We start from the raw sequence: 13,740 nt of genomic DNA, 5'->3' as shown, positions 1-13,740 counted from the left end.
GAAACAGGAGAAATCTATAGTAAGCCACTGCTGGAGACACGTGCAAGTTGTGTCACCAAAGCCTTGCCAAAGCCTTACATGAAAACAGTCAACTTACAGGCAGGAAACACACATTAATTCTTTTTTTCAGTTTTGGTAAGTTACATGTAAAACCTTAAAAAAAAAAAAAAAGGCAAAAATAATGACCCTCCACTTTAACTTCACGAAGAAAATAATTAAAATATGTTATTAAAATATGCAAAATTTATAATTTAATTATACAAATACAGAGCCTTATAGTCTAATAGCCCCACTGTATTTTGCATATTAGTGAACAATTGCTTTCTTAAAGCTCACAGTAGAATCATTTACTTGATGCTGGAGAATAAGTTAATTACGGATCTCCTGCCTTTGATTAATAGATTTAATAATCATCTTACAGTAGAATTAACTTATACTTCATGTGCTTACAGCACTAATGATGAGATTCATGAAAGCAATGTGTCAGCAAATAGGACTGGCAGCAAAAAAAGCAATGTTTGGAGATCCCAGGACTGCCTGTGCCTGTCTCGCTGCCGGTCAGCAGTTCTGTTAGGAAACGCAAGTGGCATCCAACCATTTTTGCCTCATCTGTCTTTAATCTCCACCATTTTCCACTTATTTCTACAAAACCAAATACTGTTTTCAGGTGAGCTGAGCATCTCAGCTGAAGCTCAAATCTGGATACTGGGGGGGGGGGGGGGGAATTGTCCTAGGAGATTGGTAGAGAATCAGGGCAAAGCACATACCCAACAGGCACAGCCACCTGTAGTCTGCTATTACCCAGTGCCACAGACTAAACACTAATTTTCTTTAATGCTTCCTTTATACATGTGATACAAGTATAAAGATTCTTGAATGGAAATATGTTGAGTCAGACAAGATGTACTCCCTCTCAAGGAATCTCAAGAACAGGTGCTTAATACAACCTAAGAGACAGACAACTATAGTTTCCAAACTTCACCTGTTCAAGGACAGGAACCATTGCAAGACACAGAAGGTAAAGGGACACTTCAAAGATTTTGCGTTTTGTCATTACCCCTCACAGGGCTGCTGTGTGTGTCTGTGTAAGAACCAGATCTGCAAGTCCGGCAGGAGCCAGACTCAGAAACATTTACTTCAGTAAAACTTACATTGACACAAATAAAAACAGAATGAAGAGCTGAACCACATTTTGTCTGAAAGAGCAGTACCTCTGGAATCACTAGCAATAGGATTTCAAATTGCATCAGCCATGTACCTTATCTATTACATGCAAAGGAGAGTAATGCAATGCAAGTCAGCAGCTTAGCGTAACACCGGGCCCCAAGAAGGAGGCAGGAAATTAATAGGAATACAATTTCCTTAACAATTCACTTACAGGAATTACTCTGCAGGATGTTGCCCATGTCCTGGTCGAAGATGCAGTCTGAGGGTACGGGAATCGCTGGGCCATTTTGCCGTGTCCCCTCACTGCCCATCATCCAACCCGGGTACTGCCCCTTCCACGCAATGGTGGCAGAACTCCTTGCACTGATCCCACCGTACGGAACTACCTAGAAAAAGCCAGAGGAATTGCTGCACGGCTAGCACTGCTGAGGCAGCGGCACACTAATGATGTCCAGCCTGCCTGTTAAAGAAATTATTCACCAAAGTTACTTCACAGCTGATGGTAGAAAGCTCCTCTCATGCACTGCAGCTGCTTACCTCCCCCCCCCCCCCCCCCCCCCCCCCCCCTCCCGTTAGAGGGGGGGTGGAGGCCTCCTCTGCACTGCCTTTCGGCTCTCCAAGCCACATTTAGGGGATGGTGGCTGAAAAGTAGACTGTACTTTGGTGACTGTCTTGCTGTTCCACCAGTGACATTAACCCACTGCTGCTTGTTCTGGGAGATATTTAGGGTTAAGATAATTCAAGGTTTGTGATGGTTTTTCCACCTAACCACCAAAGCAAGCTTCGGGGATTAGAAACCTACTGGAGTAATGCATATTTTATTACTGAACCAGACGGGACTATGCCTTTAGATGCGCCGCTTCAAACCCAGCTGGACATCCCACTCTTTCCTTGCTCCCCCTTTACCCCCCTTGCTCTGACCCTGCCGCTATCCATCCAGTGTGGAGAGTTAGAGCAATGCTCTTCTCGGCTTGTCACAGCCGGCTTTCTAATGAAAGACATTTTAGACAGCTACCAGGCCATTCTGTCCCTGCCCCACTTTGTTCCAGGTGAGCTCAGGCATCAGTGCCCAAACAACCTGCAGCTGTAGGTCACCTGCCACGGGGCAGCTGTTCAAGCGAGACCACAGGCACACCCAGTTCTTAATTTAGAGGCTGAACCCACCAAGAACTCAGATTACATTAGTCATATAAATGCCAAAAATGATTTCTAGGATATTTATGATGGGATTCCTCAGTGCCAGGACACAGGAGGTACTTCCTTGCATACTTCTGTTTTACAGCCCTCAAATCACATGTTTCCTGGAAGACAACAGGCAAAGCTCAGCTGTAACAGGGGCAGTGCTGTCCTGCAGCCCTCCCTCCCTCCTTTGGCTCCACTTTGAATATATGGTTTCACCACTACAAACAATTTTTTTTTACTTTATATGAGCATGGCAAATCCTTGTCCTCCAGATACTCATCCCTTACAGCTGGAGGAAAAAACCAATAAAATAGACAGTGATGAGTAGACCCTATAATGCAAAACTAAACTAAATGTCCAATTAGAATTTGATGAGGAAGTGTGAAATAAAACGCATCAAATAGAGTAAGAAGGTGGGACAAGAAATCAATTTCCCATTAAATTCAGTGGTTACTTTTTTCCTGACTCTCAATGTTAAAAGCATCAATTACACACATAATTTACTCCTTTACAGTCTGATTCTGTGTTCAAAGCAAAAACATGCATTATAGAATATGAATGAGCACAGCCACCACATGGAAATGAGCAGTGCCCTGTAGGTCTCTCCAGGCTGGCTTTAAGAAGTGCTCCACCAATGTAGGCCAGAGGGAAACTACATTATACGCAGTTTGGGAGAAGGAAGTTTATTTTGAAGCAGACTGCTACTTCATTCAAAGCAAGACGTAATCTCAATTGGTGCAGAAGGTATGAAGCTGAACTTGAGAAAAGCCGTGGAGATGTTTGGGATGGAAAGTAAACATGTCCTCAAAAGACTTCCCTTTGTGCACGTGCCCAGAGGATGTGAGGCTGGTACAACAGAGCGCATCCTTTGCTGAGCTGATGTAAGCAGCTAAGCACCATGAATATATAAAAGAGTAGAAAAAGCAGCTTGTGGATGATTTCAGGACAAGCAGGCACAAGTATGATTTCTCTTTCATTTCAACAGCGTCTTATGCACAACTTGAAAACATGATGCACGTTGAGTTATTTTAAGCTAATAAACACACAAAGATGTTTTATTTGTAGGGAGTGGTGATCCTTGACCCGTGCTATTGAGCCATACTTGCAGGGTTTGTAAGTCCACTCTGCTTCACTTTCACCTCCAACAGACAGTAAGATGAATCTCCACTGAGCTGCACGTGGTTTGAACGGTGGTAACAGCAGCCTATGGTCTATAAACAAGGAATCTCCCCAGCACTGTGAAGGAGAAGAGCTCTCTGGTATGAAGTAGGATTATAGGGACCATGCCTAAATCCTGAGATGTACAAAGAAAAGTGCCACACTTAGTGACGAATGACCCTGCAAGCCCATCTCCTGAACTGGCTGAAATTTATGCACAGAAAAGGCGGGAAAAGAAATCAGTTACCTCTTTCATCCTCCTTCATAACTCACAGCGGAAGTATATCTTAAGAAACAAAGGCAGAAAAGTGCCATGAAAAGACAAGCGATGCATCTAATACTTCAGCAAAACCTCCTTCTAGGGTGTCTGAAGATGCTGCGGCGGCTTGCTCATGTTTGTCTGTGTTCTAAACCTTTCACATTTTGTTCTTAGAGCCAAATGTGGACCGCGTTATTTTGGGTTGCAGATCACAGACGCCCATAAACACTGAAAAGAAGCTAAATGTAGAGAGAACAATGGATTCTTTAATGGGTCTAGGCATCTCTCATCTTAAATCCAAGAGTTTAGAGTCAATTCTAGCTGTCCTGGATTGTCCCTTGCTTGCAAAGAGCCTGTTAAGTAAATTGTTAATTCAGAAGCCCCTAGCTGTGACCATTAATGAATGAAATTTGGTGTTAAACCTTGCTCCAGTCTCTAGCACACTGGCTCAGCTCTAGGGTATTGGTATCTTGGGTGCTACTTCATACCCACGTTTATCTTCTTATGATCACCTTTTTCAACTGGTAAGGGAGGAAAAAAAACCCTCATAACAGTTAATTTCCTCATTTTACACTAATTTACCCTGTTCCCCGTTCTACAATAGCTGCAATATAAATGTTGTTTCAGTAGAGCAATGCTTTGCAAATTTGGCTCAAGGAGACACTGAGCAAACAGCTTTTCAGAGAGCATCAACTCAGCTGTCAGAAGGGGCAGTTTGGTTTCTGTGCAAGCAATACTCGCATTCCAAACTGCATTAGAGAAAAGCCGGTGGGTTTGTATGCGTTTTTATTATCAGTTCCAGATCAGGAATCTGATGCTAATTTCTTCTTAAAGCCTGTGTTTGCAGAAGAATTTCTATACTAAAACAAAAAAGGATTGTGATGTTTTTCTCTTACTAGCTCACACTTTTCTTTTTTTTTCCTTGCTGGCTTTACTCCAAGGACCTTTTCTGCTTGTTCGTTACAGTCTCAAGATGAAGCACCCGATGGTTACAGCAGTGTTGGTAGTACTGGTGCAGGTTTCTCAGAGTTTCCCTGCCTTGTACCACCGAGGCTGGTGGAGGCTGTTAAGGGAAGGAGATAGTTGCGGAAAATGCGATTTGGCACTTTGCTCTGAGCCTAAAGACTGTCCAGCCGGGACTGTATTGGACCGCTGTGGCTGCTGTCCTGAATGTGGAAATGTGGAGGGTCAGATCTGCGACTTGGACCAGGGCAATCATTTTTACGGGCAATGTGGGGACAACCTTGAGTGCAGGTTGGATGCTGATGAAACAAGGTTTGGGGAAGTCCCTGAACCCCAATGTGTGTGCAAGTCTCAAGAGAGCATCTGCGGACCTGAAGGGAAAACCTATGAGAACATCTGTCAATTCAACAAGGCTCATGCTACGAAAAGAAATATCAGCATGAAACATAAAGGACCGTGTGAATCAGGTAATATGTATGGAGCAGTTCCACACTGAAAAAAGAGCTGATTCTTACTTTCAGATATGTTACTAGATGCTCTAGTCTATTAAACTAATACTGCATTTTTGTTATAATTACCATTATTTTGTTATAATACTACTTTGTGTTAAACATGTGGTTCAGTAGCTGGTACTTAATCTTGTACGTTATAAGCCTCTATATTAGCCTAGTGGATTAAATCACGTGGTGACTAATAAGCCATAGATCAACAGACCAGCTCTGCTCTGAGTCAGCAGAGTATGAGATATTTTCTACAAAAATTGTATGTGTAGTTGGGAACAGGTAAACAGATGGGATAGTCTGGGAGGGCTGGACAAATAATAATCATTATATGAAGACTGACCTGATATTAAAGTGGTGGTAGCAAGGCAGAGCTCGTTCATGTATATGTATAGATACACACATGCACACACACTCACACACATATGTATGTATGTATATATATGTATATGCACGTGTGTGTCCACCTGTGTGTATCTATGGTAAGCAGTGAAGCAGCAGCAATAGAAGATGACAGGGCTTAATTAACAAGTCTGTTCTCATAAAAAAAATCCAAAATAATCCAAAATTGGATAAAATCTACCTAACCCATGAAATAGAAATCCAAATATTAGAATAAAATCAAACTGAAACAATTTCTGTAAAGACACTTGCAGTGCATGAACAGTTGTCTGCAATGACTGTTGCTGGAAGGATTCTTTTAGCTGGGTTTACAGAGGAATCCTGCCTCCTGTTCATATGCTGTTCTCCTTCTTCACATTATTACCAAGCCTTTATTCCTGGGCATCTTTCACCTAAGTCACATGAATATAAAATGAAAAAGTGAATGGGCTTTTGTTTTCTGAATGAGAAATTATTATTTTTGTTTAGTGAAATATTTTCTCAAATGAAGTAAGTAGAAGAGGTCTCTGGTCACAAATGGGTCACGGTTCTGGGAATCTGAAATTGCATCTCTAGCAAAGGTCCACATATGAGAGTAACTCAGGTACATTTTAGTGACTCCTTACTAGCAATCTGTTGTCTCCAATTTAAACTGTATGCTGTGCTTTTATATTGAATGAACACTGGGTAGTGAATACTTAAAATGAAAAGCGATGAACAGCTAATACCATACTTCTTTCCTCTTTCTCTAGTTGCAAGAGAAAGCTCTATTACAGAATCCCTTATTTGCCATTAGGGTACGAAGCTGGGAGCTGAGGCTTTTCCGTAAAGAGACATTCAGAAAACTCAGTGCGTACCAGCCCACAGTACGACTGAAAGCCTGTTAGCCCTCGGGTAGGTGTTCTTACTGGGGATTGAAATAGCGCTAGTTCTTGCAGCAAAACCCCTTCAGGAAGATTTCAGTCAGAAGTCCCACGCTAGTAGCAAGTGACGTCAACTTTGCAGCAGAGGTAGCTGTTCAGGCACACAAGCCTAAAGCAATGGTCCGCTCTAGTTAATTAAACAGAACTGGCCACGTACAAAAAGCTTTCATTTGGAAGTACGACCACTCTTAATTGCTGGTGCTGTCATCTACCAGGCCTTGCAGTCACCCCTGAGGTGCCTAACACCCCTCATCAAGCAGGAGGAATGAGCTCAGCTGCTCTGCATGCAGGCATCGCCCCAGTGCTTTCCCACTGCTTCCCTGGGTCCCCAGAAAGCCTGGACCCTCTCTCCAGGAACGCAGAGAAATTTCCTAGGATTGCTCAGCTTACTGAATTGCACAGGAGCCTGGGGGAAAGTTCATCGCCACGTCGGCGCTGCGCGGAGTTTCGTTAAGAAAAACGGGGGCTCGTCCATGAGGCTCTTGCCAAGGAAAGCGCCCAGCGGGCGTACGCGCCCCGCTGCAGCAGAGCACTTGAGCCTGAGGTGGGTGCTGGGCTGGCCGGTGCGGGGGAGCACAAGTGCTCCTCAACATCCCCGAGCAGCAGCTGGCCATGCGGGGGTTGCAGATGGTGTTTTAGACCCTGGAAGGAGCCTGGGCCTTTCGGCAAGCAGCAGGGCACAGAGGTGCTGCCACGGGGGCACCGTGCCTCCGTCGCCCGTAAGACTCTACCAGTAGGGCTGCTCTTTGCCACGGCAGCTAGCTGAAGCAGCACAGCGGGCAAGTGAAAGTGCTCCGTGATTTAAACTGATGTTTCATGGCTGCGACTGATGACAAAAGGCAACAGGGAGTCTGGCTGCAAGAGTAGCAACCGCGCTGCAGCACTCACTTTCCGCTGACTCCAATTTGCATGAGAAACAAACACTGAACGCTGTGGGGTTTTGGTACCAAGCTATAAATATAACCTTCACTCAACTCAGAGTACTTTGTTTTGTTATTTCTCCTTCAAAGCATCTGCTGTTTCCTATTGATGCCAAATGGATTAATTATATACAGCAACCAATGAATAAATAAATAACAATAAACTCCTTTCATCAGGAGAGTATAGCCTTTTATCTTCTGCTTATCACCAGAAAAAGGCAAAGAAAAAAGGCCTAGCTCCCTAAAGAAACACTGAAAAAGCCTTTCTTTTCCTGAAAGCTAGTTTTGATCAGTTTATCTAATAATTTACCAAGGTTACTAAGTACGTTGATTATATACAGATTCTCCACACTTAATCCATCCCCATTCACATTCAAACCTCTCTTGCTGATGATTTAACGAAGTAACAGAACAATCTAGCAGTGATTCTCTTTCTATTTAGCTGTGTCACATGATTTATTTTACATGTAAATTTTGGAGCAAAAAACAAATAAACAAGCCACAAAATTTTCTGCCATTTTCATCAAATCAGACATAGATTAGCAAAAATTAGTATGAGCTGAGGGGAAAAAACCCCACACATATTATCGAATTCATTAGTCTGGAGTGATATTGGGTAAATGTTGATTGTGAAAAGTGAGGCAGGATTTTGACTTTTCTGGCTTCTTGTTTATGTCTTCTGTAACACGAGGATAATTCGTGACTGGGACTGTAAAAGGAAAAGGAGCAACTACTGCACATTCACCTCCGGACACTGAGACATCAGAATGATTTCTATAGCTATCAAAAATTTTATCTACTCCAGGAATCAAAATGACAGTAAAGATCTGTTTCTAAAGGCACAGTTATGCAAAAAAAAAAAAAAATACACACAGATATGCATGTGAGGATTTGGCCAAACACAAAATCTGAAACACTCAAAAATGAAGCTTGTAGATTTCTGTTAAAATGATACGTCATTACTTCAATTTTCTTACGAAAATAAAGCAAAATGGTGTTGTGAGAGATGTATTATTTTATTTCTGGAGGCACTTCAAGTTTGAGTAAATAATGCAAGTATTTATTGTATGTTCAGATTCTGAAAAGGCAGTTTGATTAGATCGAAACTGTGGTTCTTCCACTCTGAGTCTGATCTCACATGATGCCGGTCCTGGTCAGTCCTGGTCCAGCAAAACTTTAACTTCCTCTGTAAGCTGGGTGGGACTCAGACTGTATCCAGCCAATTCCAAGTGATCATCTGTGTTCTCCTTACAGGTAATGGAGGAAGGGGTATTTCCAGTGTGGAATTACAGCTTGGTGTATGTAGACACTGCTAGACAAACTTCTCATACATGAGCAGCTATAATGCAGATCTGCAACGCAGACCCTGCAGCCTCGAGGCTCAGGAGGTGGTTATGTGGCGCGGTGAAGCCGGAGTCCTCAGCCTCGCGTGGCTGAGCCTCCTCTGTGGGCAGCCACACAAGCAGGACTCGGCTCTGGGCAACACTTCAGCAGTGTCAGTGTACCCGCAGACCCCCGTGTCAGCAGCAGAACAGAAACACTAACCAGCCAACAGCTGCCTAGTTAGTTTTTCATGCTGTCTCGCTACAGGAATAATTTAAAGAACCCGTGAGTCAATGTAGACGTTTGGTTTGTTTTTTACACTTTAAGCTTAATTACAGTGGATGTATGATTAAAAGGAGTGTGGTTGCACTGTGTTTTAATATTTCAAAGTGTGTTTTAATATCAGACCCTATGTGATAAGTTCATAGGGAAAAGATTCTCTTCCAAGATACTCAGTTAATGGTGATTTGAATATAAGATTTTTGAAATAATATACACATTCTGAATGTACAGTTCTCATAAAAGAACAAGCATTTGAGGTTTAACTATCCTACTTTGAAAATCTTACTTTTGAAAAGTAGCAGGATTGTTCAATAAGGCATTCATAAATGGGAAATTGGCACTTTGCTGTATAATTGGTTTGCAATTAATTTTAATCAGTATGTACTTGGTATTTTCTGCAGATACCAATCCTGAAAAACTGATAAATGTATTAGAAACTTTGCTTGAAAACCTGGAACAGGCTGTTACAATTTTACATGCTGAAGCATACATACTGTACCTACACATTGATTCAAATATTGCAAGTAAAAACATATTAATTATTTACTACAAGTTTTGATTTCCAAGCATCTGGGATCTGTAGAAAAATAAAAGTAATAATTAAATACAAGTCTAATGGCCCAGAAAATGCATTCATTTTTGAAAACTGGTATGGAAATAGAAAGAAAACAGACTTTAGAAGGAAAAACTTTTCTTGCTGAGGACAAATAGATCAGGCAAAAAAGCAGACATCTCCAAAACAGGAAAGCTGTGATAACAGTAAATATGTTATTTTGCTCTCTGCTGCTAAAGATCATCATCTCCAGTTAACACTTAGTGTGTTCATACGTGCTTAGAGAGGGATAGGTCTTTAAATCGTGGACGAATGCATCAGGTGATAGTTTATTTTTTCAATGTCTTCAAATCCCTGGACTGGCTCCCTCTCGTGGTTAACGTCCGCTTTTTCTTTGGGAAAAAGTGGGAGAGGATAATTCAAAGGCAATAAAAAATCAGTGGAGGGGGATGAGGGTAAGAGAACAATAGGAAACAAGTAAGAGCAAATCTAATAATTATAATAAACATAACACAAAACCTTATAAAAATAGTTGGATTTCAGTCACTTTTAGTACTTGTCTCATAACAAGATGATCAGATGAAATTGATAGCAATAGAGGATAAATGTGAAAGTGTTAATGCTGTTATTCTGCAACTTGCTGCAACGAGTTCCATGGGTAACAGAAGAGGATGAGATTTTAGCATGATCAAGGCAATGATGTACTCAGAAAACAAATTTTGACAAGCTAGCGATCTCAGTACTTTAGCTTTTAAGCCAACCAAAATGTGACAGAAATTAAGAACAACTACCGTGTACAGTCCAGTTACTCTGTGATTGTCTGCTACAGAATTTCTTGTAATTTCCTCTCAAGGCCTAGTCGAGTACTGCTGCTCAACTGATGGGCCTCAAGCCTAGTCCACGATGACAGCTCACGGGACACAAATTAAACTTCTAATTTCAGCTTAATTTTCACAATCATGTGCAAGGGGAAAGACAGGCGGGTCCTTTGAAATAAGTGTTTTTAAAAAGCCTGCTCACCCTTTAATGGGACTCAAGGTGTTCTGAGCTTTAAACGCTGCTTGGAACCATGTAGCTCTTCGTAATGTCTGAGATGGCAAAAGGCAACCTGGCTTCCTCACGTAAAGTCATAATTAACGTTACATGCTTTTGTGTTTGTCGTTGTCTTTTGCTCACTGTCTTCTAAAGCACCGTTCTGTTGGTTCTTTGCAGCTCCTGTTATTTCTATGCCACCTCAAGATGCCCAGAATTTCACAGGCAACGATGTCATTTTTGGCTGTGAGGTGTCAGCCTATCCTATGCCACACCTTGAATGGAAAAAAAAGGGGAATAAAATGTTCCTGCCAGGAGATGATGCCCACATCTCAGTGCAGGTAAAACTTGAGTTTTCCATGTTGTAGGGTTTGGGATGAGGAGCAGGAAGATTAATCAGTGAATTTCTCCTACAGAATACAATACTGTTGCATAAAGGGATTCCAAATAGGGGCCCACTGACTACTAAAGTATTACAATTTCAGTCCGTGCAAGGACCATTGCTTTGGTAGTCCAAGCAGAAGAAATAACCACCAGGGTACCACCTGGCCTATGTCAGGGAAAGAAAGGATGGAAGATTCTCCTTACGTAGGCATGATTCTGGAAAAACTGAATTAACATATAAACAGAACCATTTAGGCTGCTACCCAAAAGAAGGTGCATTCTGGGAAGGGTGGCTGTTGGCACCAATTTTTCCACTCTTGATGCAGAAGCACAATTCTGGCAGGGATCTAAACTTCTCCTTTGCAAGATGCTGTTTCTGGAGACCTGCCATTTGGGTCCAGTCCCTGAGGCATTCAAAAGGAAAGCAAAGAAACTTGCTCATTTTACGGAGGACACTGTTTTACTCTGAGGGGAAAGAGTAGCACGGCATCAGTATAGGCTTCAAGCAAACCCAGAAATAGGCTGAAAGTTTGAGCTAAAATTAAACAAATCAAAATGCTAATTCTTTTAAACGGAAATAACATTCTGGGGAGATGAGCTAACAAAGCCAGATGTACAGGCAGACTGCACGCCTTCCCCAGTGGACAAGGAATAGGAACAGAGCCTATGCAGAGAAATGCATGGCAAATCTAGCCTTCTGGGATACCCAACCCAAGAGTGGTAAGAACCAATGGACACGGGGCACCACCTGAACAAAAAGGTAGACGCAAAAAGCACAGAAAAAGCTAATTAAAGTACTAAAAGTACTGAAGTACTAAGAGACTAAGTTACTTAGAAATGTTTCCAGAGGCAGCAAAAACACAAGTGGGATTAGTGGACTTGAAGTTGCTCAGAAGTGATGGTGCAAGGAGCCATCCAAATGCTGGCCACCTCAGAGCCTACACTGAACCCTTTAAACCTATCACATTATTAGATTCAGCAGATCTGTTAACTTCTGTTAAGGGGTTTGTGTTTGTTTGGAAAAGAAAGCTCACCCCTTTAAGAGGCTTCAGCCCAAGTCAGTTGTAACTGACGTGTAAAAGCTCATGGTATGCCATGCCAATCCATCAAACCCTGGATGCTGAGTGTCAGCCCCGAACCGCTCACCCAGACCTACCCACCACTCTCATCCTGAAGAAATTTATGAGCTCGAGAACAGGTCGCATTGCTTTGAAGCAGCAGCAAGAAGTGGTGCTGGGACAAGAGACAGGAGGAGTGCTGGGAATCAGTAGCATAAGGAATGGGAATGAGAGCACTGTGAAGGGCCATGAAGTTTCAAGAGTAGAGATGGGAAAACATGAACTCAGAGGCACAGAGCAATAAGAAGTTAAAACACAGGGCAGCAGGAACAAACAGAATCAAAGGATGATGGCAGTAAACATAAGGCAAAGGTTGGAACGATGTTTAATCCATCCACAATTATTTTGAGAAATATCATGGTGTTTCCTAGCTACTTAACTTCAACTATTCCTTTCTCTTCTAAAGGCAAGAGGCGGGCCTCAGAAGTATGGTGTGACAGGCTGGCTGCAGATTCAAGGCCTCAAAAAATCAGATGAAGGTGTTTACATCTGCCACACCAAAAATAAGCACGGTGCAACATACGCCTCTGCAAGACTGAAAGTCATTGATGGTATTTTTTTTATTATTTGGATGTAAAGAATATAAAAATGCATACAAACAGGCGGCAAAGGATGGGTTTGTCAGAATGCAAATGAAGGATATGAGAAATTACCTAAAGATGTCTGTATTTTAACTTTTCTGTGTGCTTTTCTTTTACTTTATCCCCTCACGGGTTACTATTGTAATATTTTGGTGTAAATTATATCAGCTTCCAGAAAACAGAAAGCTGTGGATTATAGCTATGGACCTGAGCCACTCCACTATCCTTATCCTACAGAAGTCCTTTGATGTTAGCAGGAACTCTGCACTCAGAACAACAGCTGTTGTAGCTGAGGGAGTCTTTGCACCATGGCAGTTCTGCTTAGCTGTTTTTTCAAAAAATTAGGAAGGAAACAGTTGTTGCTCCTTAACGAGAGTGTTTGGAAAGATGTAAGAAATAGCTTTACTCTTGTCCTGCATTGGGCCCAGTCCTGCAGAATAATATCCGTCTTCCTCTGGGGAGAACTGGGTTTCCTGGCAAATGCAGGATAAGGATGCACTATCTTGTATTTGCCTTCTGGTCTACAGGAGCTTGTCACTGCTCTAGTTTGTCACTGACCTTGTTTCTGCAAGTGGTTTTCAAAGCTTTATTTGCTCTGGTCATATTTTCAGGTGCATAAGATCTGCAGAGATCTGAACTCATAGTTTACTAGTATTAGGGATTAAATGCATTTTCAACATCTTAAAATGTGAATGATACAGAAATTTGCTCGTGTATCGTGAGCTTCAGTAGTACAAGGTCAAGTCAATGGATAAAACCCCTCTCCTTTTAATACACAAAAAGCAATCAGAAAGACTGAGTTCGCCGTACAGATCCAAACCCACACTTTCCTCTGTGTTCCCATCTACAACTAATTTAATCTGGATTCCATTATGTCTCGCAGGCTCATCTCCTGCATTTGCATTTACTGCTGGCAGTAGAAGTGCAAGCTACAGCGTTGAATATGGGGACTATTATGACCATTTTGATGATGAAGATGAGGAAGAATATGAATCCGGGGACTATGAAAATTGA

The 13,740-nt window shown here is 42.0% G+C and overlaps 1 protein-coding gene across 1 annotated transcript; it reads left to right on the top strand.

The window, feature by feature from the left end:
* Positions 1–4,739: 4,739 nt before the first annotated feature.
* Positions 4,740–13,740, top strand: LOC104350789 (kazal-type serine protease inhibitor domain-containing protein 1). Its single transcript, XM_009956715.2, has 4 exons — positions 4,740–5,196; positions 10,824–10,984; positions 12,552–12,696; positions 13,610–13,740. The coding sequence occupies exons 1-4, from the start codon at positions 4,740–4,742 to the stop codon at positions 13,738–13,740; spliced, it is 894 nt and encodes a 297-aa protein (XP_009955017.2).

The sequence above is a fragment of the Leptosomus discolor genome, chromosome 10 (genome assembly GCF_034619465.1).
Source record: "Leptosomus discolor isolate bLepDis1 chromosome 10, bLepDis1.hap2, whole genome shotgun sequence".
Lineage (NCBI taxonomy): Eukaryota > Metazoa > Chordata > Aves > Leptosomiformes > Leptosomidae > Leptosomus > Leptosomus discolor.
This window is presented reverse-complemented; position numbering and strand designations above follow the sequence as displayed.